Source organism: Lithobates pipiens, unplaced genomic scaffold (assembly GCF_037356315.1).
Source record: "Lithobates pipiens isolate NorthernLeopardFrog02 unplaced genomic scaffold, aLitPip1_a1.2 Scaffold_121, whole genome shotgun sequence".
NCBI lineage: Eukaryota > Metazoa > Chordata > Amphibia > Anura > Ranidae > Lithobates > Lithobates pipiens.
In genome coordinates, this window is record NW_027507709.1 from 248,453 (window position 1) to 275,398 (window position 26,946).

A 26,946-nucleotide genomic window follows, 5' to 3' on the forward strand; every position below is an offset into this window, starting at 1 on the left:
TGAGCCGATTAAAGGGGCCGCCGACCGGAATGACCCGGGCACGGCTGCGTTACTCCGTCCGCACAGAGAGCGCCTCCACTGGTAGACCCCTGCTCCATGGAGAATGTCAACCTAAAGGGCACCTCCAGACAAAACTTTTTTCCTTTCCCCCTTTTTTGTGGAGTGAAGAAGTGTTGGAACCCCCACACCGGGACAAGTGGTGTCACTGGGACAGGAGTTGAGGGGAAATCGCTGGTGGGGACACGGAGATTCATACAAACCAGTCAAGGTTCTGAGTAGATCCTTAACCCCCCCTGGTCTTCAGCATTTAACTCTGTCCCGACCCTTAGCCCAATCTGGAGACCTCGATCCCGACCCTCAACCCCCCCCCCCCCCCCCCCCCGTTCCAGTTAGAAACTTAACCGGACTCCTTGAATGGATCCAACCCCCACCCTCAACGTTTTCACCTTCTACAACACCTCCTCCTCCTTGACTAACCTCTAACCCTGAAGAGGACCCCTCTGATAGACCAGTTTGCACTTGCAGATGTCATTGCTGCACCTTTATCCATCCACCCAAAACTGAAATGTCAGGTCTTCCTGGACTCCGACCTTCTCACCACATCAGTCCCATTGATGAAAGTATAGACCCCTTTCCCTGCTGGAGGTCCCTGTGTATTCCTAAGCACAACAGCGGAGGTCGTGTATATGGAGTACAACATGTGGGCTCTGTCTCCGCTGGGTCCCCCCGCTGTCTCCGCTGGGTCCCCCCGCTGGGTCCCCCCTGTGTCCCTGCTGTCTCCCCCTGCTGTCTCCCCCTGCTGTCCCTGCTGGGTCCCCCTGCTGTCCCTGCTGGGTCCCCCTGCTGTCCCTCCCTGTGTCCCCCGCTGTCTCCCCCTGTGTCCCCCGCTGTCTCCCCCTGTGTCCCCCGCTGTCTCCCCCTGTGTCCCCCGCTGTCTCCCCCTGTGTCCCCCGCTGGGTCCCCCCCGCTGTCTCCCGCTGGGTCCCCCCTGTGTCCCCCGCTGGGTCCCCCCTGTGTCCCCCGCTGTCTCCCCCTGGGTCCCCCCTGTGTCTCCCGCTGGGTCCCCCCTGGGTCTCCTGCTGTCTCCCCTGGGTCCCTGCTGTCTCCCGCTGGGTCCCCCTGGGTCCCTGCTGTCTCCACTGTGTCCCTGGGTCTCCACTGCTGCACCCCTGTTGACAGGACCCGACTGCCCTTTTATTTTTAATAAATTTGCAAAGATTTCAAACTTCTCTCACGTTGTCATTATGGGATGTTTGTAGAGTTTTGAGGAAAGTGAATGAATTGAATGCATTTTGGAGTAAGGCTGTAACATGACAAAATGTGGAAGAAGTGAAGCGCTGTGAGTACTTTCCGGATGCTCTGTATACAATGCGGTCTCTGCAAAGATGAAGCCAGGCGGAGGAGTTCGCAGTCCCAGCGGCTGCGTCTGTAATTGTAGATAATGATCTGCGTTCCCCGTGATGGATGACATGAGCGCGGCGTGACCGGCGAAGGCGGCAGACGGAGGTTTTCTGATGATTAATTCGGCTTTGTGAATCGCTTTCTGGAGTTTGTAAGAAGTCAGAATAGTTGTTCAGGAATGCGGACCTCCGCGGTGCGATATACAGGACTTCACGTGCCGGGAGTGCGGAGAAGAGCCAGGACTTCACGTGCCGGGAGTGCGGAGAAGAGCCAGGAGTTCACGTGCCGGGAGTGCGGAGAAGAGCCAGGAGTTCACGTGCCGGGAGTGCGGAGAAGAGCCAGGAGTTCACGTGCCGGGAGTGCGGAGAAGAGCCAGGAGTTCACGTGCCGGGAGTGCGGAGAAGAGCCAGGAGTTCACGTGCCGGGAGTGCGGAGAAGAGCCAGGAGTTCACGTGCCGGGAGTGCGGAGAAGAGCCAGGAGTTCACGTGCCGGGAGTGCGGAGAAGAGCCAGGACTTGGTGGATACGGCGATGGCAACACAAGACCCAAAACTCCTGCTGGTGGAATCTCACCATACTGGAGACCAGCCTTCCCCACCTTTCATAACCCTTCCAGTCACAGAGAACCCCCCCCCCCACTACACGATGACCACATCGAACGTTCCCAGTATATCCGGGAAATTGGAGGAATGCTGGCTGAGAGGCCGCTGTCACATTCCTCTTCATTGTGATTCTATAAACTTGGCATCTCTCCACACCAATAGAGAAGTCCTAGGACTGTCTGTGTTACATAGTATGTAGAAGCAGAACAAAACTCTGGATAGCCGCACTCCGGGTTGAGTAAAAATTAGGTGCCTTTATTACTTCAAATGCAGGTGCAAAACTCCATTGAACAATACATCACAGCAAAGGGGAACAGAAAAGATTTTTGAACAAGGTTGCTGACGCGTTTCGCGCTACAAACAGCGCTTACTCACAGCTATTCACTAATGCCCTTATTTAATATGCTCTTAAAGCAAACCCATCTCTCCTCCGCGTTCTTTGTTCCTAAGATTTTATCCCAATTCAGGCCTTCTAGTGAGGTTCGTAGTTTAGGGAAGTTGGCTCTTTTTTTAAATTCAGTGTCTTTGTATTCCCCTTATGTTTTCTATTGTGTGATTTATACTGAAGACAATTGACCTGTGATCGCTGTTCCCTAAATTGCCCCGTATTTCCACATCCGTGATCAGGTCTGTATTGTTGGTAATCAGTAGATCCAGTAACGCTTTATTCTAGTTGGTGCGTCTGCCATCTGACCCATGAAATTGTCCTGCAAGTTCATTTAGGAACTGGCGAGCCTTAGATGAATGCGCGGTTCCCTCCGCCCAGTCTATGTCTGTATAATTAAAATCCCCCATTATGATAACACTTCCCATCCTTGCCGCTAATCCAAATTGTGATAGGAGATCCCCCTCCCCCCTCCTCCCTCAGGTCAGGGACCCTATAGTATACTCCCAGTATTATTTTCCTCTTAGCTTCATCCCTTTTGGAGTTCTACCCATAAGGATTCCACCTCCTTCCTAGATCCCTTAGTGATGTCATCTCTCACATTCACTTGTACATTATTCATGATATATAGACATACCCCTCCCCCCTTTTTAACCCTCTCTATCCCTGCGATAAAGGGAATACCCTTGAGTGGTTGCCAGCCAATCATGAGAGATCTGTTGAACCAGGTCTCTGAAATTCCCACAAAATCCAAATCCTCCTCGTACAACAGGATCTCTAGTTCCCCCATCTTGTCCGCCAGGCTCCTGGCATTGGTGGCCATGCCACGTAGTTTAGATTGGTCGCATACTATCCTCTTATTGGGTGTTCCGAGACTGCAACTAGGACTTGTTACTATACTTTCCTTTTTGGGTTTATGTGTTTTAGTCAACCTACCACTAATGCCCCCCAATACTACCCTCTGGAATATGTTCCGCGCTGCCTATCTCTACCTCTGTATGAATGAAGGTTTAGGACCCCCTATGTTGGAATCTGTCCAGAAGTTGAAGGCTTTGTATTTGGCACTGGGGTGAAGAAACTGCACCACGGGGGGAACCATAGATGAAGGTTCCACCATAAGATGGAGATCCTGTAAGTCGTTTTGCTGTTGTGAGGTGAAATATGCCAGAGCGGAGATAACGATCTGGTTGGAGGGTGAGGGGGGGGGCGAAGAAGAATGTGGGGAGGGAATAATGGAGGACCAGGGGACTATGGAGGGTGAGGGGGTGAATAAGAATGTGGGGAGGGAATAATGGAGGACCAGGGGACTATGGAGGGTGAGGGGGGTGAATAAGAATGTGGGGAGGGAATAATGGAGGACCAGGGGACTATGGAGGGTGAGGGGGGTGAATAAGAATGTGGGGAGGGAATAATGGAGGACCAGGGGACTATGGAGGGTGAGGGGGGTGAAGAAGAATGTGGGGAGGGAATAATGGAGGGACCAGGGGACTATGGAGGGTGAGGGGGGTGAAGAAGAATGTGGGGAGGGAATAATGGAGGACCAGGGGACTATGGAGGGTGAGGGGGTGGTGGAGGACAAGGGGAGGGGGTGGTGGAGGACCAGGGGACTATGGAGGGTGAGGGGGGTGGTGGAGGACAAGGGAAGCGGTGAAGAACTCCTTTACCCCGCTTCTCGAATTGATCGCTGACCGATATCAGCCAGTTGTCACTCCTCCAGTCTTTATACCGCTCTTGTTCCTTCTCTCTGACCTCACAACTAACCTCTCGGCTTCCTTTTTCGCAGTGACCCGTCACAATCACCTGAAGGACTTCATGCTGGTGGTGTCCATCGTTATCGGGGTGGGAGGCTGCTGGTTCGCCTACATCCAGAATCGCTACTCCAAGGAGCACATGAAGAAGATGATGAAGGACCTGGAGGGTCTGCACCACGCCGAGCAAAGCCTGCACGACCTTCAGGAGAGGTGAGCCGCCGTCCAATGGGCTGGGTGGAGTGCGTTGGGCGATTGGTGTTGCCTTTGGTCAGACCTCAGATTACCGAATGATAAAAATCAATGGAGAGTCGCTCCCTAGGATCGGCGCGTTTTGAGGAATTCGGCACTGAGAAGTGCCGGTGGTAAGAGGTTTCCTCTCACCGTCTTCGTTATATTAGGAATTGGCATGTCCATATATGGGAATAAGATTGTATCCACAGTGATTGGTGGAAGCGTGTGATGTCATCTATTTAATGGTGTTATGTCATCTGCACATTTTATACGATGTTACCAATGAACTCCAGGCAGGCGTGAGATACACCGATCTTCACATCGGTAGGTGGATTGGTGTCCCGAGATCGGCACCAGGTTGTCCTCCATGGATGTGTATTGCAGTCCATTCATTTCACTGGGCCACAGAATGGTCTTCACCGGCCAAGCACTGCTCTGCCAACCTTCGTCCTCCTTCCTCCCGCTCGGCTCGTCTATTTATACCGTCCCGCGACCTCGGCACTAAATATATCCCGATATAAATACCCGCACATCCCCCGATGATTGACCTCTGAGAGGAAGTACGTTGGATCCTCTCTACTCCTTGAGGATCTGACCCATCCCCCACCCCATCACCAAACTGTCCGAGATTGGAACTGTATAGATTGCCTCCAACTGCAAAAATGCAAAGAGACCCCCGTCATCAACTTCAGGAATCCCAGTATAGGCAAAATCGTGGATTGTGGATCTTATTCCAGCGTTTTTCCTCCTTGACCTAGCCCCCTCTTCTCTACCACGTCGTAGCCCCCTCTTCTCTACCACGTCATAGTCCCCTCTTCTCTACCACGTCGTAGCCCCCTCTTCTCTACCACGTCATAGTCCCCCTCTTCTCTACCACGTCGTAGCCCCCTCTTCTCTACCACGTCGTAGCCCCCTCTTCTCTACCACGTCATAGGTCCCCTCTTCTCTACCACGTCGTAGCCCCCTCTTCTCTACCACGTCGTAGCCCCCTCTTCTCTACCACGTCGTAGCCCCCTCTTCTCTACCACGTCGTAGCCCCCTCTTCTCTACCACGTCGTAGCCCCCTCTTCTCTACCACGTCGTAGCCCCCTCTTCTCTACCACGTCGTAGCCTCCCCTCTTCTCTACCACGTCGTAGCCCCCCTCTTCTCTACCACGTCGTAGCCCCCTCTTCTCTACCACGTCGTAGCCCCCTCTTCTCTACCACGTCGTAGCCCCCTCTTCTCTACCACGTCGTAGCCTCCCCTCTTCTCTACCACGTCGTAGCCTCCCCTCTTCTCTACCACGTCGTAGCCTCCCCTCTTCTCTACCACGTCGTAGCCTCCCCTCTTCTCTACCACGTCGTAGCCTCCCCTCTTCTCTACCACGTCGTAGCCTCCCCTCTTCTCTACCACGTCGTAGCCTCCCCTCTTCTCTACCACGTCGTAGCCTCCCCTCTTCTCTACCACGTCGTAGCCTCCCCTCTTCTCTACCACGTCGTAGCCTCCCCTCTTCTCTACCACGTCGTAGCCTCCCCTCTTCTCTACCACGTCGTAGCCTCCCCTCTTCTCTACCACGTCGTAGCCTCCCCTCTTCTCTACCACGTCGTAGCCTCCCCTCTTCTCTACCACGTCGTAGCCTCCCCTCTTCTCTACCACGTCGTAGCCTCCCCTCTTCTCTACCACGTCGTAGCCTCCCCTCTTCTCTACCACGTCGTAGCCTCCCCTCTTCTCTACCACGTCGTAGCCTCCCCTCTTCTCTACCACGTCGTAGCCTCCCCTCTTCTCTACCACGTCGTAGCCTCCCCTCTTCTCTACCACGTCGTAGCCTCCCCTCTTCTCTACCACGTCGTAGCCTCCCCTCTTCTCTACCACGTCGTAGCCTCCCCTCTTCTCTACCACGTCGTAGCCTCCCCTCTTCTCTACCACGTCGTAGCCTCCCCTCTTCTCTACCACGTCGTAGCCCCCTCTTCTCTACCACGTCGTAGCCTCCCCTCTTCTCTACCACGTCGTAGCCCCCTCTTCTCTACCACGTCGTAGCCCCCTCCTTCTCTACCACGTCGTAGCCCCTCCTTCTCTACCACGTCGTAGCCCCCTCCTTCTCTACCACGTCGTAGCCCCCTCTTCTCTACCACGTCGTAGCCCCCTCTTCTCTACCACGTCGTAGCCCCCTCTTCTCTACCACGTCGTAGCCCCCTCTTCTCTACCACGTCGTAGCCTCCCCTCTTCTCTACCACGTCGTAGCCCCCTCTTCTCTACCACGTCGTAGCCCCCTCCTTCTCTACCGCGTCGTAGCCCCCTCCTTCTCTACCGCGTCGTAGCCCCCTCCTTCTCTACCGCGTCGTAGCCCCCCTCCTTCTCTACCGCGTCGTAGCCCCCCTCCTTCTCTACCGCGTCGTAGCCCCCCTCCTTCTCTACCGCGTCGTAGCCCCCTCCTTCTCTACCGCGTCGTAGCCTCCTCTTCTCTACCGCGTCGTAGCCCCCTCCTTCTCTACCACGTCTTCTGTCTATAGACTACTGTCAATGCTGGTCCAGCTCCTCCCTGCCACTATGTCGTAGTCCTACAATGTACATGTTGTATATGACCAATGTCTCCTCCCCCCCCCCCCCCCCCCGTCCTGTCTGTCTGTCATATAACATGTATGTCTCCTCCTCCTCACCCCCCCCCCCTCCTGCCTCCTGTCTGTGATATAACATACGTCTCCTCTCCTCACCAATCCCCCCCGCCCCCACCAGTCCTGTCTGTGATATAACGTACGTCTCCTCTCCTCACCAATCCCCCCCCGCCCCCACCAGTCCTGTCTGTGATATAACGTACGTCTCCTCACCTCCTCCCCCCCCCCCTTCTGTCTGTGATATATAGTACGTCTCCTCTCCTCACCCCCCCCCCCCCCTCCTGTCTGTGATATAACGTAAGTCTCCTCTCCTCACCCCCCCCCCCCCCCCCCCCCGGGTTATGTTGGGAACGTCATGGGAATGGTGTACAGTGACGAATGACCCCTCCGTTCTCCAATGTCATCACACTGACCCCTAGTGGAGGTCTTTGCACGGTGCTGCCTGTCAATAATGAGTGTATCTGCCTGGGAGGGGAGGGGGGGGTATATTTTCTACACAGTGGTTTATATATTGGTCCGGAATCCAGAGAACGATTCTAGAGCTCGCTCCCTCCACCTATAACTGGGATTTCTGCGTTTAGTAGATGCCGGGAGGTTTTTCGGACTTCGGGTTCCAAGCTGTGGAGGATTTTCCATGAAGATCGTTCTGGAAGTTTCCGGATGTCTTTTGATCCCAGTTTTCCCTCCAGTCGGATATGGAGCCCTGGGAATGAGGGGGTTACATTTTCAGGACTCTGCACTGGACCATACCTGGTGCTTGCTCTACATGGGCCCTGCAGGGGTGACAATCTGGAATCTTTGTAGTCACATAAGTGACCCCGTCCTTCTAGAGCCAATGGACCCTGATCCCATAGGGCCCCCCGAATCCCCACAGAATCATCGTATCTGTTTACTGCTCCTGTGCTGATCCTTAAGAAAGTGGGGGGGTGGGGGGTGGCAGGGAGACCTCTTTTCGGCAGTTTAGGTCTGGAATTTTACCAATACACTGCCGGTGCGTCTCTTTCCTGCACCTCCCACCGACATTTTGTTTCTAGGCATTTTTTACCCTCACTTTAAGGCAGGGATCCTCCTGGTCCTTCCCCTGTGGGAAGCATCATACAGGAAGTGTAGGGCTCTTAGCAGACACAAGGCCGCCATCTCTGCTTCTTGGATCTCTGCTCCACTTCACACCAACCTGCCTCCCTTCCACTGAGAGCCACTGGGCCGAGAGCATGATTCCCCATATGTTGTAGGGAAGTTCTCATCTCTGCTATCCCTACTGATCGGGAAGTTATTCCATTCAACCCCCAGCTTGGCCCAGGAAGCCCTGCTGCATGGATCTGGTTCCTCTCCTGGGAGACGGTGCCACCTGCTCAACCATTCAAATCTGTTGTTGAAGGTCTCCCATTGCACTAATTCTCAGTCCCTGGCATTAATGGCACGGTATTGGAAGCCGAAGTGGTGGAGCTATAGGAGTCTTGGAGTGTGTTGTTCCCGCCATGCATAAGGCTCTTCGGTCTACCTGTAAAGTTTGTCATGGGATTTTGGAAGGCCAACCTTGGGTGGTATCCTCCAATCCTTCATGCTTTTCTGCGGCTGAGACTGGATCATCGCCTTCCTACCTGTTGTCCAGGTGTCTATAATTGATGCAGCTCCAGGGTGGAATTCTGGGAGTCCAGCCCATTCAAGCCGTAGGATCCTTATCTGATCCTTCAGTTTTCCAGAATCTTCCATTCCAATTAGGAAGGTCCTTTTGCTGAACTTGTCCCGTAAGGTGGTCTTGAAGATCTCAGAGCTCGCGTCTTTCCATTTCCTTTATAAAAAAGATGGTTTTCTGTTTGGGCTCCATCTGTTCACCTCGGTGTCCCTCCTTCCATCTGGCTCCCTCCTTCCACCCTCAGTGTCCTCCTTCCATCTGGCTCCCTCCTTCCATCTGGCTCCCTCCTTCCATCTGGCTCCCTCCTTCCATCTGACTCCCTCCTTCCACCCTCAGTGTCCTCCTTCCATCTGACTCCCTCCTTCTACCCTCAGTGTCCTCCTTCCATCTGGCTCCCTCCTTCCACCCTCAGTGTCCTCCTTCCATCTGACTCCCTCCTTCCACCCTCAGTGTCCTCCTTCCATCTGGCTTCCTCCTTCCACCCTCAGTGTCCTCCTTCCATCTGGCTCCCTCCTTCCACCCTCAGTGTCCACCTTCCATCTGGCACCCTCCTTCCACCCTCAGTGTCCTCCTTCCATCTGGCACCCTCCTTCCACCCTCAGTGTCCTCCTTCCATCTGGCTCCCTCCTTCCACCCTCAGTGTCCTCCTTCCATCTGACTCCCTCCTTCCACCCTCAGTGTCCTCCTTCCATCTGGCTCCCTCCTTCCACCCTCAGTGTCCTCCTTCCATCTGGCTCCCTCCTTCCACCCTCAGTGTCCTCCTTCCATCTGGCTCCCTCCTTCCACCCTCAGTGTCCACCTTCCATCTGGCACCCTCCTTCCACCCTCAGTGCCCTCCTTCCATCTGGCTCCCTCCTTCCATCTGGCTCCCTCCTTCCACCCTCAGTGTCCTCCTTCCATCTGACTCCCTCCTTCCACCCTCAGTGTCCTCCTTCCATCTGGCTCCCTCCTTCCACCCTCAGTGTCCTCCTTCCATCTGGCTCCCTCCTTCCACCCTCAGTGTCCTCCTTCCATCTGGCTCCCTCCTTCCACCCTCAGTGTCCACCTTCCATCTGGCACCCTCCTTCCACCCTCAGTGTCCTCCTTCCATCTGGCTCCCTCCTTCCATCTGGCTCCCTCCTTCCACCCTCAGTGTCCTCCTTCCATCTGACTCCCTCCTTCCACCCTCAGTGTCCTCCTTCCATCTGGCTCCCTCCTTCCACCCTCAGTGTCCTCCTTCCATCTGGCTCCCTCCTTCCACCCTCAGTGTCCTCCTTCCATCTGGCTCCCTCCTTCCACCCTCAGTGTCCACCTTCCATCTGGCACCCTCCTTCCACCCTCAGTGTCCTCCTTCCATCTGGCTCCCTCCTTCTACCCTCAGTGTCCTCCTTCCATCTGGCTCCCTCCTTCCACCCTCAGTGTCCTCCTTCCATCTGACTCCCTCCTTCCACCCTCAGTGTCCTCCTTCCATCTGGCACCCTCCTTCCACCCTCAGTGTCCCTCCTTCCATCTGGCTCCCTCCTTCCACCCTCAGTGTCCTCCTTCCATCTGACTCCTCCTTCCACCCTCAGTGTCCTCCTTCCATCTGGCTCCCTCCTTCCACCCTCAGTGTCCTCCTTCCATCTGGCTCCCTCCTTCCACCCTCAGTGTCCTCCTTCCATCTGGCTCCCTCCTTCCACCCTCAGTGTCCACCTTCCATCTGGCACCCTCCTTCCACCCTCAGTGTCCTCCTTCCATCTGGCACCCTCCTTCCACCCTCAGTGTCCACCTTCCATCTGGCTCCCTCCTTCTACCCTCAGTGTCCACCTTCCATCTGGCTCCCTCCTTCCACCCTCAGTGTCCTCCTTCCATCTGGCTCCCTCCTTCCACCCTCAGTGTCCTCCTTCCATCTGGCTCCCTCCTTCTACCCTCAGTGTCCTCCTTCCATCTGGCTCCCTCCTTCCACCCTCAGTGTCCTCCTTCCATCTGGCTCCCTCCTTCTACCCTCAGTGTCCTCCTTCCATCTGGCTCCCTCCTTCCACCCTCAGTGTCCTCCTTCCATCTGGCTCCCTCCTTCCACCCTCAGTGTCCTCCTTCCATCTGGCTCCCTCCTTCTACCCTCAGTGTCCTCCTTCCATCTGGCTCCCTCCTTCTACCCTCAGTGTCCTCCTTCCATCTGGCTCCCTCCTTCTACCCTCAGTGTCCTCCTTCCATCTGGCTCCCTCCTTCCACCCTCAGTGTCCTCCTTCCATCTGGCTCCCTCCTTCCACCCTCAGTGTCCTCCTTCCATCTGGCTCCCTCCTTCTACCCTCAGTGTCCTCCTTCCATCTGGCTCCCTCCTTCTACCCTCAGTGTCCTCCTTCCATCTGGCTCCCTCCTTCCACCCTCAGTGTCCTCCTTCCATCTGGCTCCCTCCTTCCACCCTCAGTGTCCTCCTTCCATCTGGCTCCCTCCTTCCACCCTCAGTGTCCTCCTTCCATCTGGCTCCCTCCTTCCACCCTCAGTGTCCACCTTCCATCTGGCACCCTCCTTCCACCCTCAGTGTCCTCCTTCCATCTGGCTCCCTCCTTCTACCCTCAGTGTCCTCCTTCCATCTGGCTCCCTCCTTCCACCCTCAGTGTCCTCCTTCCATCTGACTCCCTCCTTCCACCCTCAGTGTCCTCCTTCCATCTGGCACCCTCCTTCCACCCTCAGTGTCCTCCTTCCATCTGGCTCCCTCCTTCCACCCTCAGTGTCCTCCTTCCATCTGACTCCCTCCTTCCACCCTCAGTGTCCTCCTTCCATCTGGCTCCCTCCTTCCACCCTCAGTGTCCTCCTTCCATCTGGCTCCCTCCTTCCACCCTCAGTGTCCTCCTTCCATCTGGCTCCCTCCTTCCACCCTCAGTGTCCACCTTCCATCTGGCACCCTCCTTCCACCCTCAGTGTCCTCCTTCCATCTGGCACCCTCCTTCCACCCTCAGTGTCCACCTTCCATCTGGCTCCCTCCTTCTACCCTCAGTGTCCACCTTCCATCTGGCTCCCTCCTTCCACCCTCAGTGTCCTCCTTCCATCTGGCTCCCTCCTTCCACCCTCAGTGTCCTCCTTCCATCTGGCTCCCTCCTTCTACCCTCAGTGTCCTCCTTCCATCTGGCTCCCTCCTTCCACCCTCAGTGTCCTCCTTCCATCTGGCTCCCTCCTTCCACCCTCAGTGTCCTCCTTCCATCTGACTCCCTCCTTCCACCCTCAGTGTCCTCCTTCCATAAGCCTCCTTTCTCCGTCCTCCATGCCCAGGGCATGGTTCGGTGTCCCAGGATTGTACCCTCTGCGTCTTCTTCTATTAGGAAGTAGGATTCGTTGTTTGTCCTCCACATATGGTTCCATTGAGCGTTTTTCTTCTCCATCTTCTGTGACCATTTCTAGAAGGTTCCTGGAAGCCGTATCTCCAGGCTTCCACACTCTTTCCTTCCTGATCACTGCCTCGGTTTCCAGCCCCAAGGTTTGGTCAAAGCTTTATTATGGGGATTTTTACCTACTTGCCATATGTTGTCCACAATCGATATCGCTCCAGATGGATTTCTGGGAGGACTCGTGTCACTCCTACAGTCCAGGCTATTCAAGCCGTTTAATCCTAATCTGATCCTTCAGTTTTCTAGAAACTTCTATTCATATTCGGAAGATCCCTTCGCTGAAATTGTCCCATAAGGTGGTCTTCAAGGTCTCGGAGCTCTCCCTCTTTTACCTTTCTAAGAAGGTGTTTTTTCTTCTCTCAGGCAGTGTCCTCCTCCTTCCTTTGGTTCCTTCCTATGTCCTCCATTCCATTCCCTCCATCGGTGTCTCAGGAATGTACCCTCTGCTTCCCTTATTAGTAAGTTGGGTTCCTTGTTTGTTCTCACATGTGGTCCTTGTGCGAGGTTTTCTTCCAAACCCAGAAGTACCTGGAGGAAACCCCCCCCACAAGCACAGGGAGCAGCACATGCAGATACTGGTTGGGATTTGAACCGGGGGGGACCCCAGGGATGGAAGGCCAGAGTAGTAAGTCATTATCTGTGTGTTTTCAGACTGCAGAAGGCCCAGGAGGAGCACCGGACGGTGGAGGTGGAGAAGGGTCCATCTGGAGAAGAAGCTGCAGAGTGAGATCCAATTGGCCAAGCATGAGGCGCAGAGGCTGCGAGAGCTCCGGGAGGGGACGGAGAATGAGCTGAGCCGTCAGAAGTATGCTGAGCAGGAGCTGGAGCAGGTGAGGGCTCTGAACTCCATCTCCTACATCTGAATGACCTGGAACTAAATTTATCTGTATACCCGGGGCATTGGGAATCCAGCCATTGGGGTCCCTTATTTCAGCGCCGTCCCCTTGTCAGACCTCATTGCAGCCGTACCCCCCCCCCACACATGCTGCCCATGGTCATTGGTTATAGTGCCCTTTAACCCCCAAGGCCAAATTCCCCACAGCATGGGGCCCCCCCCCCCCCCCATAGTCATAGGAAATTAGGAAATGGTAATCTCCATGATATAGTGTCCAGACATCGATGGGTCACATCAGGTGAGTGTCCCCGGGTCCCTCCCTCTGCCTTAGTCAGGGGCATTGCTAGGTCTACAAAAGATTTGGGGCTAGAGCCCATACAGGCGAAGTAAAGAGAGACGTATTCTTGGGCGGGCATACACATGTGTGTATCCCCACTTACATCAGAGCCCCCCCCCCCCCCTTCATTACATCAGGGTTCCCTAGGTCACTTGTAGCTATGGACCACAGATTTGGGGCTATAACCCCAGTAGCCACCCCCTAGTGATGCCACTGCTCTTAGTGATGAGAGGGGGCCAGCATAGCACCCCAACCCCCCCCCCCCCCCCCGTCATAGGGAATAGTAATCTCCATGACGATACAGTGTCCAGTCGTTGATGGGTCACATCCAGGTGAGTTTCCCAGCCCCCCCCCCCCCAACTGTCTGTGTAATTAAAGGGGGGCCGGCATGGCACCCACAATAGTCATACAGAATATTAATCTCCATGGCATCCCCCACAGTCATACGGAATAATCTCCATGGCACCCCCCCCCCCCCCCCCCCTACAGTCATATGGAATAATCTTCATGGTACCCTCCATAGTCGTAGGGAATAGTAATCTCCATGGCACCCCAAAAGTCGTAGGGAATAGTAATCTCCATGGCACCCCCCATAGTCATAGGGAATAGTAATCTCCATGGCACCCCCCATAGTCATAGGGAATAGTAATCTCCATGGCACCCCCCATAGTCATAGGGAATAGTAATCTCCATGGCACCCCCCATAGTCATAGGGAATAGTAATCTCCATGATGATACAAAGTGTCCAGACATCGATGGGTCGCATCAGGTGAGTGTCCCCGGCCCCCTCTCTCTAACCTCTCTGTGTGACGTTGTCAGGTGCGGATGGCTCTACGCAATGCAGAGAAAGAGTTGGAGTCGCACAGCAATTGGTCGGCCCCGGAGTCCCTCCAGAAGTGGCTTCAGCTGACGCACGAGGTGGAGATCCAATACTACAACATCAAGAAGCAGAGTGCCGAGAAGCAGCTGTTGCTGGCCAAAGAAGGGGTAAGACCCGGAAGGGGGGGGGGGTTTATACAGCCGGATAAAATGCCCCCACCCCAGTCCTGCTGACAAATCTCTTATGATTGGGAGGGGGTGGGCAGACCCAATGGGAGAAATTGTCCAATAAAATTGGTGAAAAGCTGCTAATGGAAGAGCCTGTCAGCAGAGGCCGCTATTGCTGCTTTATGGCCCCCCGCCCCCCCTATACTCACTGTGCCCGCCCCTTCTTCCCATTGCCATGCTTCCATTGGGCAAGCTCTGATACCACCGGGGTCTGTGACCTGGGGGAATATTGACATCACTACCTTGGTCCTATGACTTCCCAGTGATCTGGTTTTACAAGGGGTTTCCCCGGACCGAAATAATCGTTTCCATGGTTCCTCAGGGGTGAAAGGTTCAGCGAGGCGGCTCTATACTGGAGTTTAATTTGGGCGTCGCCTAAAAAGGGAGAAGAACGCCTTGGGCAGCTTTTATGGGGGTCAGAATCTCCCCCCCCCTTGTATAATCTTCCCCCTTGTAGTACAAAGCCCTGACCTCCGGGGGGCGACGGTCTCTCATTGCTTCTGTCTTGTCTCGTAGGCAGAGAAGATAAAGAAGAAGAGGAACACTTTGTTCGGGACGTTTCACGTGGCTCACAGCTCCTCCCTCGATGATGTGGACCACAAAATCCTAACGGCAAAGTAAGATGGAACCCAAAGCTGGTGGTAGTTGGTCACGTGGAATGGGGTAAACGTTTCGTAGTTTCTCCAGTCCCCGGAGTGTCAGGAACATCCCCCTAGTCTTTTTATATCCATACAGGGAGCACCGACCCTTCAGTGACTATGGACGGGGGAGAGGTCGATTGTCAAAGAACGGCATTTGGGGTGGGGGGTGAGATTTGTGGAGCCCCCCTGTTATGACACCAAGGATGGATGTATAATGTTTCTAGTCACACATCTGTCACATTATTGGAGTGGAGAAGATAAAACGTTATATATATGGAAGGCACTTCGTGTTTGAAGGCGCCCATCTCCATTCATGGATGGTGGTTCCAGTCTGGTGAAGATGGTCTGATGGGGACCAGTTGTTCTCTCTGCCCAAAATGTGACCTCAATGTCCTCCAAAGAAGGTCCCATTTCCATACAAGGCGAGTCCTGGCCTGTAGAATCCCCCCTCCTGTGTTGGGTTGTCCCGTGTCCCCAATGTTCAGGTCACTTCCCTTGGGTTGGGTCTGATGGATGTCCACTCTTCTGTCTCGGTGTATGGCTGGGATGGAAGGAATCGGGGATGAGATGTTTTTGAAGGGATTTGAGTCTTCCTCAATGCTCCTTCTCCATATGGGATGACTTTATTATTCAGAGTGTTCTGCTTCTCCCCTCTGTTCTGTGTTTTTGCTTGACCTTTTTGTTGATTGTTTTTACGGAACAGTCTGGGCAGCCATAGACTTTCAATTTCCCTCCCATTGATGTCAAAATATTCCTGGAGTTCCACTTTAAAGGGACTTTTCTTTTCAGCAAAGCAGTTAGGATTTGCCTGGTAAACATTCATAAAAGGAGTGCCATCTGCTGGCTGGAAATGGAAATGCGACATTTGCATGATCCCACCTTTTGCTGAAATTAAGTTTTATTTTAGTCCTGCACAGAAAAGAATCATTTTGTTTTCCTTTTGGTTTTGTACTCCGTGGCGTCTCACCTTCTCCCCTCCTCCCCCCTCCTAGGCAAGCGCTCAGCGAGGTGACCGCGGCGCTCCGTGAACGCCTCCATCGCTGGCAGCAGATCGAGACTCTCTGCGGCTTCCAGATCGTCAACAACCCCGGAATCCACCTCCTGATGGCATCACTGAACCTCGACCCCAGTCTGGTGGGCGGAGCCCGGCCTGGCCCGCCCACTTTATAATGACCGATGACCTGGACGACCTCGATGAGGGAGATTGTGTCCCCCATCAGCATGCAGTGTAAGTGCAATTGGCCCCTCCCCCCCTTGGTGGGACCCCCGTCCTTCACCTCTGCCTGCGTGTGGGGAGCGGTGTGTCACTGCGTTTTATTAAAGGGCCAGTACACGGAAAGATTTAGAAGTGACACCTATCAGGTTCCTGGGCAGGAAGTCAGCGGGGGCCACACTTTTGTTACATCTCCTGCAGCCCCTTTGCAGTCACTGATGGCCTCCACTCATCTCTATGGTCTAGGAGGACCGGAGTGACCTCATGACATCACTTCCTGTTCCAGGCCAATGTAAACCTTTGGTTAGATCCATGTTTTTCTTTATCTAATGCTTTCCATTGTAGAGGAGAGATTTGGGGGTCTCTGTGGAGGGGGAGAGATTTGGGGGTCTCTGTGGAGGGGGGAGATTTGGGGGTCTCTGTGGAGGGGGAGATTTGGGGGTCTCTGTGGAGGGGGAGATTTGGGGTCTCTGTGGAGGAGAAAGATTTGGGGGTCTCTGTGGAGGGGAGAGATTTGGGGGTCTCTGTGGAGGGGAGAGATTTGGGGGTCTCTGTGGAGGGGAGAGATTTGGGGGTCTCTGTGGGAAGGGTGAGATTTGGGGGTCTCTGTGGAGGGGTGAGATTTGGGTCTCTGTGGAGGAGAAAGATTTTGGGGGGTCTCTGTGGAGGGGTGAGATTTGGGGGTCTCTGTGGAGGGGAGAGATTTGGGGGTCTCTGTGGAGAGGGGTGAGATTTGGGGGTCTCTGTGGAGGGGTGAGATTTGGGGGTCTCTGTGGGAGGGGTGAGATTTGGGGGTCTCTGTGGGAGGGGTGAGATTTGGGGGTCTCTGTGGAGGGGTGAGATTTGGGGGTCTCTGTGGAGGGGTGAGATTTGGGGGTCTCTGTGGAGGGGTGAGATTTGGGGGTCTCTGTGGAGGGGGGAGATTTGGGGGTCTCTGTGGAGGGGGGAGATTTGGGGTCTCTGTGGAGGGGGGAGATTTGGGGGCCTCTGTGGAGGTGTGAGATTTGGGGGGCTTTATTGGCCCCTGATGTCTCCATAAAGAGGACCTGTTGTCCCCTTATTTCTCTCACAAGGGATAATTACATTTCTCCTAATAGGAATAAAAGTGATAAAAAAAAAATGTAATAAGTAAAAAAGCCAAACATTTTATTAATGATCCGCCCCCCTTCGCGCTCAGTGTTGAACACATACTTAGGCCACACCCACATATGTAAACGGCGATCACACCACACAAGTGAGGTATCGCCGTGAGTGAGATCGATAATTCTATCCCCAGGACTCCTCTGAAACGCCAAGCTGGTAACCTGTAAACCTTTGGCGATGACGCCTGTCAGTCGCCGTTCCACAAGTGTGACATGTTTGGTACAATATGGGGTATTCCCTCACGGGGGGGGGGGGGGGGGGGGGTATATAGCCCAGATGCCTCCTCCTGAGGTTGTCATTGGAGTGTACTGGCCCTTTAATAGTGTGATCCGGGGTCACCGGCGATCCGTCCAGAGGGGAGCGCTCCTATTCATCGCCAGAGATTAGTTTCAGCTCTCTGGAGTAGAGGAGGTGAAACCCGTCGGTGTCCCCCCGAGGAAGATTCCCTTCACTTCCTGTCCCAGAGACACAACAGGAAGTCGGCTCCGGGAAGTGTTTGCAGGAAGAGGTCCAGGGACTGAAATGGAACTGTGGAGTTCTGTGCAGACGGTCTTGTGACTTGCATGTCGCCGAGTCCTCCTTCCGGTGTCACCGCCTCCTCATTGGATGGAGAGTCGTCACCTCAGTCCAGTGATCGGTAATCACCAGACCGGCCGGACAGAATCACAAATTCATCATCCTACTCAGGTTTCCTAGAGTTCCACTTTAATGGGTGGAGTCTGGCAGGTAGAACCGCCCACCTGCTGCCATTTAATATTCCATCCCCCACACCATTGTCCGACTCCAATCCCCGCCCTGGTAGTCTCATTCGGGTCACCTGGGCAGAGCCAGGACCGGCGGTGGCTGATTCCCAGAGGGGGAGGAGCTCCAGCCAGAAGTGAATGTTGTGTATTCTGATAGGGAGAACTTTTTATCCCCTCCCACCTCATTCTCCCCCCTCATTGGTTGAGACAGATGCCGCGTGGCTGATGGGACGCAGATACAACGAGCGCCCGTCTACCTGCTCCGAGGACTCGGCTCTCTGGAAGTTTACGGGTTTGGCGGAATGTTCTCACTTCCTGTCTGTCACTCGGCTGGTAGAACTCCAACTGTCACTTCTCCGCTCTAACCCTTTCCTCCCTTTACTGACAGCGCCCCCCGATGGGCTCTCTGGGGACTGGGGGTCATTGGATGGGGAGGTGTCCTGGGAGGGGCAGATGTGGGGGGGGGGGGTGTCTGGGGGGGATTGGATGGGGATGTCTTGGGGGCGGGGTCCAGGGGGTGATCAGACGGGTCTGGATGGGGGGTGTCCAGGGGGTGATTGGATGGGGAGGGGGGTCTTGGGAGTGGACAATTGGGGGGGGGGGGTCCAAGAGGTGATTGGATGGTGGGGTTCTGGGAATGGACGGGGGGTCTCGGAGGTTATTGGATATGGGGAGGGGTCCTGGGAGTGGACAGTTGAAAGGTGTCAGGGGATAATTGGATGGAGAGGGGTCCTGGTGAGTAGACAGTTGGGGGGTGTTTAGGGGGAGATTGGATGGGTAGGGGGTCCTGGTAGTGGACAGTTGGAAGGTGTCAGGGGATAATTGGATGGAGAGGGGTGCTGGTGAGTAGTCAGTTGGGGGGGGGGGGGGTTTAGGGGGAGATTGGATGGGGAGGGGGTCTTGGGAGTGGAAAATTGGGGGGAGGGGGATCCTGGGAGTGGACAGTTGGGGGGTCCCAGGGGTTATTGGATATGGGGAGGGGTCCTGGGAGTGGACAGTTGGAAGGTGTCAGGGGTTGATTGGATGGAGAGGGGTCCTGGTGAGTAGACGGGGGGGGGGGGGGGGGTGTCTAGGGGGTGATTGGGTGGGGGTCCTGGGAGTGGACAGTTGGAGGGGGGGGGGTCCAGGGGGTTATTGGATGGGGAGGGGTCCTGGGAGTGGACAGTTGGGGGGGTCCAGGGGGTTATTGGATGGGGAGGGGTCCCGGGAGTGGACAGTTGGGGGGGGTCTAGGGGCTTATTTGATGGGGAGGGGTCCTGGGAGTAGACAGTTGGGGGGGTGTCCAAAGGGTTATTGGATATGGGGAGGGGTCCTGGGTGTGGACAGTTGGAAGGTGTCAGGGGTTGATTGGATGGAGAGGGGTCCTGATGAGTAGACGGGGGGGGGGGGGTGTCTAGGGAGTGATTGGGTGGGGGGTCCTGATGAGTAGACGGGGGGGGGGGTGTCTAGGGAGTGATTGGGTGGGGGTCCTGGGAGTGGCAGTTGTGGGGGGTCCAGGGGGTTATTGGATGGGGAGGGGTCCTGGGAATGGACAGTTGGAAGGTGTCAGGGGTTGATTGGATGGAGAGGGGTCCTGGTGAGTAGACAGTTGGGGGGGGGGGGGTGTCTAGGGGGTGATTGGGTGGGGGGGTCCTGGGAGTGGATGGGGAGGGGTCCAGGGGGTTATTGGATGGGGAGGGGTCCTGGGAGTGGACAGTTGGGGGGGTCCCGGGGGTTATTGGATGGGGAGGGGTCCTGGGAGTGGACAGTTGAAAGGTGTCAGGGGTTGATTGGATGGAGAGGGGTCCTGGTGAGTAGACAGTTGGGGGGGGGGGGGGTGTCTAGGGGTGATTGGGTGGGGGGGTCCTGGGAGTGGATGGGGAGGGGTCCAGGGGGTTATTGGATGGGGAGGGGTCCTGGGAGTGGACAGTTGGGGGGGTCCAGGGGGTTATTGGATGGGGAGGGGTCCTGGGAATGGACAGTTGGAAGGTGTCAGGGGTTGAATTGGATGGAGAGGGGTCCTGGTGAGTAGCAGGTTGGAGGGGCGGTGTCTAGGGGGTGATTGGGTGGGGGGGTCTAGGGGGTTATTGGATGGGGAGGGGTCCTGGGAGTGGACAGTTGGAAGGTGTCAGGGGTTGATTGGATGGAGAGGGGTCCTGGTGAGTAGACAGTTGGGGGGGTGTCTAGGGGGTGATTGGGTGGGGGGGTCCTGGGAGTGGATGGGGAGGGGTCCTGGGGGTTATTGGATGGGGAGGGGTCCTGGGAGTGGACAGTTGAGGGGAGGAGGATGTCGGGGGTGTTATTGGACAGTTCTGGGGAAAGGGAGAGTGTCCTGGTGGGTTGGGGGTCCTTGGAGTAAACGTGTTTCTTTGGGGGGGTTATTTGGGGTGTGAGTAGACCGTTGGGAAGGGAAAATCCGGGGGGTGGATAGACAAGTTGGGGAAGTGGAGATTGGGGATAGTGGGGGGGGGGTTTGATAGGGGTTCCAGGGGGTAAATATAGGGTTCTGGCGCTGTCCTGTCTCCATCCAGAGCTCCATATATATGACTGGAGAAGGGAAAACCTACATTTGGCTGATCTTCTTTCCCGGTTGGTTATCTGAGATCAGGCAGGACACAGGACAGCCTCTGTGGGGCCTTCAAGCAGGCTGTGCTCTGACAGGGAGAGAATACAAGTAAATAAGAAAATCAAGTCTTCCCAGTGAGAGGGAACTCAGGGAACCAACAGGGAGAGACGTCCACCTGTTACAGAAAACGATTTGTTTGTGACTTCAGCTGCTTATCTCTGATCATTGTGACGTACTGAAGGTAACCTCTCGTTCTGTATTCTTAGCGATGAGACCTCTTCTGGTCCCCCTCCCCCCACACATGCCCCCACATGCCTGTCCTCTGTAGGCAGCCCTCTTCCAGGAATGGATGTTCACTTCTTTCAGCTCCGTAGAATTGTCCTCACACACGTCTTGCATGGCTTATTGATGATCTCGGCATGTTCACACAGTCTGGGCACATTGCATGCTGGGGGAGGGGGGCAGACGGTAAGGATGTCGCCTTGTTTGCCAGTTCCTGGCTCGGTTGGCCGATTCTCCTGAACCTTCATGGGGTTAGGACCTCCTCCACCTCGAAGTCCAGGAGAACCTCCAGGAACGTGCAGCAAGCTGACGGAGTCATTGAACTTCCACCATCTCATTGTATTCTTCTTTCTCCACAGCTCCCAACCTGGCCAGCCTGCGGCAGCGGCACGTGGACTCCGGGCATTCCACCCTAGGATCTCAGAGGTTGGTAGAAGGTTACGTGGTGAGCGAAGCCGCCCCACCGGCCGTCCATTACCGGCCCAGCAAAGTCTCCCTCCACCGAATGCGCAGCCTCTCTCACGGACAGTCCTTCAGCTCTGATCACCACCCCTCCGCTTCTTCTTCCAATGCTTCTCCTGCACCATGTCCCCCTTTCTCCGCACCACCTCCCCCGCGGGCCGGCTCACATCCTGTCTACTATCACCACTCCACCACTTACTATCTTCAGATGGACTCTCTTCCTGACCTGCCCCCTGCAGATGTCGCCTCTGGGATTCTCTCTCCTGCCCCCAGTGTTGGGTATTTCTGCATGAGCGTGCCGCTTCTGCCTGAAAGTGTTTAACCCTAACCTTGGGGGGGCTCCCCACTTACTAACCTGAGCCTCCTAGAGGGCCCCCCGCTGACTTGAGCCTCCTAGAGGGCCCCCCACCCCCAGGAATATTTGTGGTGACTCCTGTGGGGGAAACGCATGATGTGATTGACCCCCAAGTTTCCTTCTAACCTTCTGTTTAGTTATATTGATGTAACTGGGAAGGGGAAAGGCAATAGACTTCTTCTGGGGTGCAACACTGAAGGGATCACCAGGAGGAGGAAGGAGGTCCTGATTCCTCTATATAGATCTTTATATCACTAGAGGGGTCACCAGCAGGAGGAAGGAGGTCCTGATTCCTCTATATAGATCTTTATATCACTAGAGGGGTCACCAGCAGGAGGAAGGAGGTCCTGATTCCTCTATATAGATCTTTATATCACTAGAGGGGTCACCAGCAGGAGGAAGGAGGTCCCTGATTCCTCTATATAGATCTTTATATCACTAGAGGGGTCACCGGCAGGAGGAAGGAGGTCCCGATTCCTCTATATAGATCTTTATATCACTAGAGGGGTCACCAGCGGAGGAAGGAGGTCCTGATTCCTCTATATAGATCTTTATATCACTAGAGGGGTCACCAGCGGGAGGAAGGAGGTCCCGATTCCTCTATATAGATCTTTATATCACTAGAGGGATCACCGGCAGGAGGAAGGAGGTCCTGATTCCTCTATATAGATCTTTATATCACTAGAGGGGTCACCAGGAGGAGGAAGGAGGTCCTGATTCCTCTATATAGATCTTTATATCACTAGAGGGGTCACCGGCAGGAGGAAGGAGGTCTTGATTCCTCTATATAGATCTTTATATCACTAGAGGGGTCACCGGCAGGAGGAAGGAGGTCCCGATTCCTCTATATAGATCTTTATATCACTAGAGGGGTCACCGGCAGGAGGAAGGAGGTCCCGATTCCTCTATATAGATCTTTATATCACTAGAGGGGTCACCAAGGAGGAAGGAGGTCCTGATTCCTCTATATAGATCTTTATATCACTAGAGGGGTCACCGGCAGGAGGAAGGAGGTCCTGATTCCTCTATATAGATCTTTATATCACTAGAGGGGTCACCAGCAGGAGGAAGGAGGTCCCGATTCCTCTATATAGATCTTTATATCACTAGAGGGGTCACCAGCAGGAGGAAGGAGGTCCCGATTCCTCTATATAGATCTTTATATCACTAGAGGGGTCACCAGGAGGAGGAAGGAGGTCCCGATTCCTCTATATAGATCTTTATATCACTAGAGGGATCACCAGCAGGAGGAAGGAGGTCCCGATTCCTCTATATAGATCTTTATATCACTAGAGGGGTCACCCACAGGAGGAAGGAGGTCCTGATTCCTCTATATAGATCTTTATATCACTAGAGGGTCCCCAGCAGGAGGAAGGAGGTCCTGATTCCTCTATATAGATCTTTATATCACTAGAGGGGTCACCGCAGGAGGAAGGAGGTCCTGATTCCTCTATATAGATCTTTATATCACTAGAGGGATCACCAGCAGGAGGAAGGAGGTCCTGATTCCTCTATATAGATCTTTATATCACTAGAGGGATCACCAGCAGGAGGAAGGAGGGTCCCGATTCCTCTATATAGATCTTTATATCACTAGAGGGATCACCAGCAGGAGGAAGGAGGTCCTGATTCCTCTATATAGATCTTTATATCACTAGAGGGGTCACCAGGAGGAGGAAGGAGGCCCTGATTCCTCTATATAGATCTTTATATCACTAGAGGGATCACCGGCAGGAGGAAGGAGGTCCCGATTCCTCTATATAGATCTTTATATCACTAGAGGGATCACCAGCAGGAGGAAGGAGGTCCTGATTCCTCTATATAGATCTTATATCACTAGAGGGGTCACCGAGAAGAAGGAGGTCCTGATTCCTCTATATAGATCTTTATATCACTAGAGGGGATCACCGGCAGGAGGAAGGAGGTCCTGATTCCTCTATATAGATCTTTATATCACTAGAGGGGTCACCAGGAGGAGGAAGGAGGTCCTGATTCCTCTATATAGATCTTTATATCACTAGAGGGGTCACCGGCAGGAGGAAGGAGGTCTTGATTCCTCTATATAGATCTTTATATCACTAGAGGGGTCACCGGCAGGAGGAAGGAGGTCCGATTCCTCTATATAGATCTTTATATCACTAGAGGGGTCACCGGCAGGAGGAAGGAGGTCCCGATTCCTCTATATAGATCTTTATATCACTAGAGGGGTCACCAGGAGGAGGAAGGAGGTCCTGATTCCTCTATATAGATCTTTATATCACTAGAGGGGTCACCGGCAGGAGGAAGGAGGTCCTGATTCCCTATATAGATCTTTATATCACTAGAGGGGTCACCAGCAGGAGGAAGGAGGTCCCGGATTCCTCTATATAGATCTTTATATCACTAGAGGGGTCACCAGCAGGAGGAAGGAGGTCCCGATTCCTCTATATAGATCTTTATATCACTAGAGGGGTCACCAGGAGGAGGAAGGAGGTCCCGATTCCTCTATATAGATCTTTATATCACTAGAGGGATCACCAGCAGGAGGAAGGAGGTCCCGATTCCTCTATATAGATCTTTATATCACTAGAGGGGTCACCAGCAGGAGGAAGGAGGTCCTGATTCCTCTATATAGATCTTTATATCACTAGAGGGGTCCCCCAGCAGGAGGAAGGAGGTCCTGATTCCTCTATATAGATCTTTATATCACTAGAGGGGTCACCGGCAGGAGGAAGGAGGTCCTGATTCCTCTATATAGATCTTTATATCACTAGAGGGATCACCAGCAGGAGGAAGGAGGTCCTGATTCCTCTATATAGATCTTTATATCACTAGAGGGATCACCAGCAGGAGGAAGGAGGTCCCGATTCCTCTATATAGATCTTTATATCACTAGAGGGATCACCAGCAGGAGGAAGGAGGTCCTGATTCCTCTATATAGATCTTTATATCACTAGAGGGGTCACCAGGAGGAGGAAGGAGGTCCTGATTCCTCTATATAGATCTTTATATCACTAGAGGGATCACCGGCAGGAGGAAGGAGGTCCCGATTCCTCTATATAGATCTTTATATCACTAGAGGGATCACCAGCAGGAGGAAGGAGGTCCTGATTCCTCTATATAGATCTTTATATCACTAGAGGGGTCACCGGCAGGAAGAAGGAGGTCCTGATTCCTCTATATAGATCTTTATATCACTAGAGGGGTCACCGGCAGGAGGAAGGAGGTCCTGATTCCTCTATATAGATCTTTATATCACTAGAGGGGTCACCGGCAGGAGGAAGGAGGTCCTGATTCCTCTATATAGATCTTTATATCACTAGAGGGGTCACCATGGAGGGAGGAAGGAGGTCCTGATTCCTCTATATAGATCTTTATATCACTAGAGGGGTCACCGGAGGGAGGAAGGAGGTCCTGATTCCTCTATATAGATCTTTATATCACTAGAGGGGTCACCATGAGGAGGAAGGAGGTCCTGATCCTCTATATAGATCTTTATATCACTTGAGGGGTCACCGGCAGGAGGAGGAGGTCCCTGATTCCTCTATATAGATCTTTATATCACTAGAGGGGTCACCAGCAGGAGGAAGGAGGTCCTGATTCCTCTATATAGATCTTTATATCACTAGAGGGGTCCACCGGCAGGAGGAAGGAGGTCCTGATTCCTCTATATAGATCTTTATATCACTTGAGGGGTCACCAGCAGGAGGAAGGAGGTCCTGATTCCTCTATATAGATCTTTATATCACTAGAGGGGTCACCAGCAGGAGGAAGGGTCCTGATTCCTCTATATAGATCTTTATATCACTAGAGGGGTCACCGGCAGGAGGAAGGAGGTCCTGATTCCTCTATATAGATCTTTATATCACTAGAGGGGTCACCAGCGGGAGGAAGGAGGTCCCGATTAGGTTGGTGACTTAAATACTTGTCACTTCATGCATTTCTTTCAAGACTTTTATTTTTCCTAGCAATCATAGTTTTCAAAAGCCACAGAAACTCTGTATTTTTCTGACTTAGACATCTTTGTACTTACATTGCTTGGTAGGATGAGCAGGGTATGTACTGAGGAATGAACTCAAGAATGGTTTGGTCGAAATACATAGTCAAGTTAAACAAGTAATCCTGGAATAAGACCATCCACTCATCTGTTGTATAGATAGTGAAGTTGGCCTGATGATTCCTGAGCTGTGTGGCTAGGAGTGTTGTCTTTATTGTTGTTACTTGCTCCTCTGACAAGTTTGCCTACATGTAGAAATCAAGGATTTTTGAAAAAGTTAACAAAAAGACGCTATTGCTTGCATGCTAATCAAACATAAATACCAGAGTCTCCTAAAACCGCATAACTTTAGAAGTCTTCTGGTCAAAGCACAATGTTTTTAAGGATTGCTCTTTCATATTTACCTGAATTGCTGTGTAGAGAGAGCTTGCAGGAAGACTGTGACATTTTGTAATGCGATGGCGCTTAGATATGTTTCCAGCAAAGTTGCATTGAGGAGAACATCACCTTTGGTCACAAATTCAGCCAGGACTGCTGGAGACTGTCATTCTGGAAAAGAGTTATCATATTTTTCTTGTCAGTAAACAATGGTTAGAGTAACTGAATTTATCATTTTATTTTTAATCATTCTATTAATTTTCCCGGATGGAGCCAACATTGAAATACACTTCTCTAGTCCTTCAGCCTTTTACTACCCATTTCAGAAACAGTATTTTGAGTTCAATTTTAGTAATTTGATGTTGTCTCTGCATATCCCAATTCCTCTTCTACAACACACGGAAGATGTGTGCAGTTAACTCATGCGACCAAAACCTATGTATAGCAGTAAACATCCCTACAGCATGGGAACCCATTTCATGTGATTAGTTTAAGCCCTTTCACCATCAATCTAGGATCTACAAACTTCAACCAGTTTCCAGTAGACGTACCGGTGTAAATGATCCATAGAGTGCTAGGATTTCTTGAAGTGAAAAGTAGGAGAAAAAGGCTCCAGTGTTCAAATCCTGCCAGTTCTGGAAGCTTCCAGCATTGCAATTAACTAAAGGAAAACAAAGATATTTTCTATCAAGCTGGTATAAAATAACTCCAAGATCAAAGAGGAAACTGACATTTTAACCACAGTGAAGAGAGACAAGAAGCACCTTTGGCTAACAACAGAATAGGGAACACGGAAAAATACCTTTGGAATTGGCTGCCTTTGCAATCAAGTATGGTTTCATGAAGTACTCATAAATTGCTTCCCTTGTGTTGTCTGTCATTGAGCCATACTGAAGGCTAAATACTTTCACTCTGTTTGAGGCAAAGAAATAGATGAGAACATTTAGGTTGGTGACTTAAATACTTGTCACTTCATGCATTTCTTTCAAGACTTTTATTTTTCCTAGCAATCATAGTTTTCAAAAGCCACAGAAACTCTGTATTTTTC

At 53.0% G+C, this 26,946-nt stretch overlaps 1 protein-coding gene across 1 annotated transcript in view; it reads left to right on the plus strand.

The window, feature by feature from the left end:
* LOC143973824 (stromal interaction molecule 1-like) overlaps positions 1-21,153 on the plus strand; it is a gene marked incomplete at its 3' end in the record, with an annotated part of 70,277 nt that extends 49,124 nt beyond the window's left edge. Inside the window, 9 exon segments of the mRNA XM_077474706.1 lie at positions 4,171-4,348; positions 12,593-12,638; positions 12,640-12,771; positions 13,933-14,100; positions 14,677-14,777; positions 15,794-15,947; positions 15,950-16,000; positions 16,002-16,029; positions 21,087-21,153. Coding sequence (XP_077330832.1) covers positions 4,171-4,348; positions 12,593-12,638; positions 12,640-12,771; positions 13,933-14,100; positions 14,677-14,777; positions 15,794-15,947; positions 15,950-16,000; positions 16,002-16,029; positions 21,087-21,153 — 925 coding nt within the window.
* Positions 21,154-26,946: the final 5,793 nt, after the last annotated feature.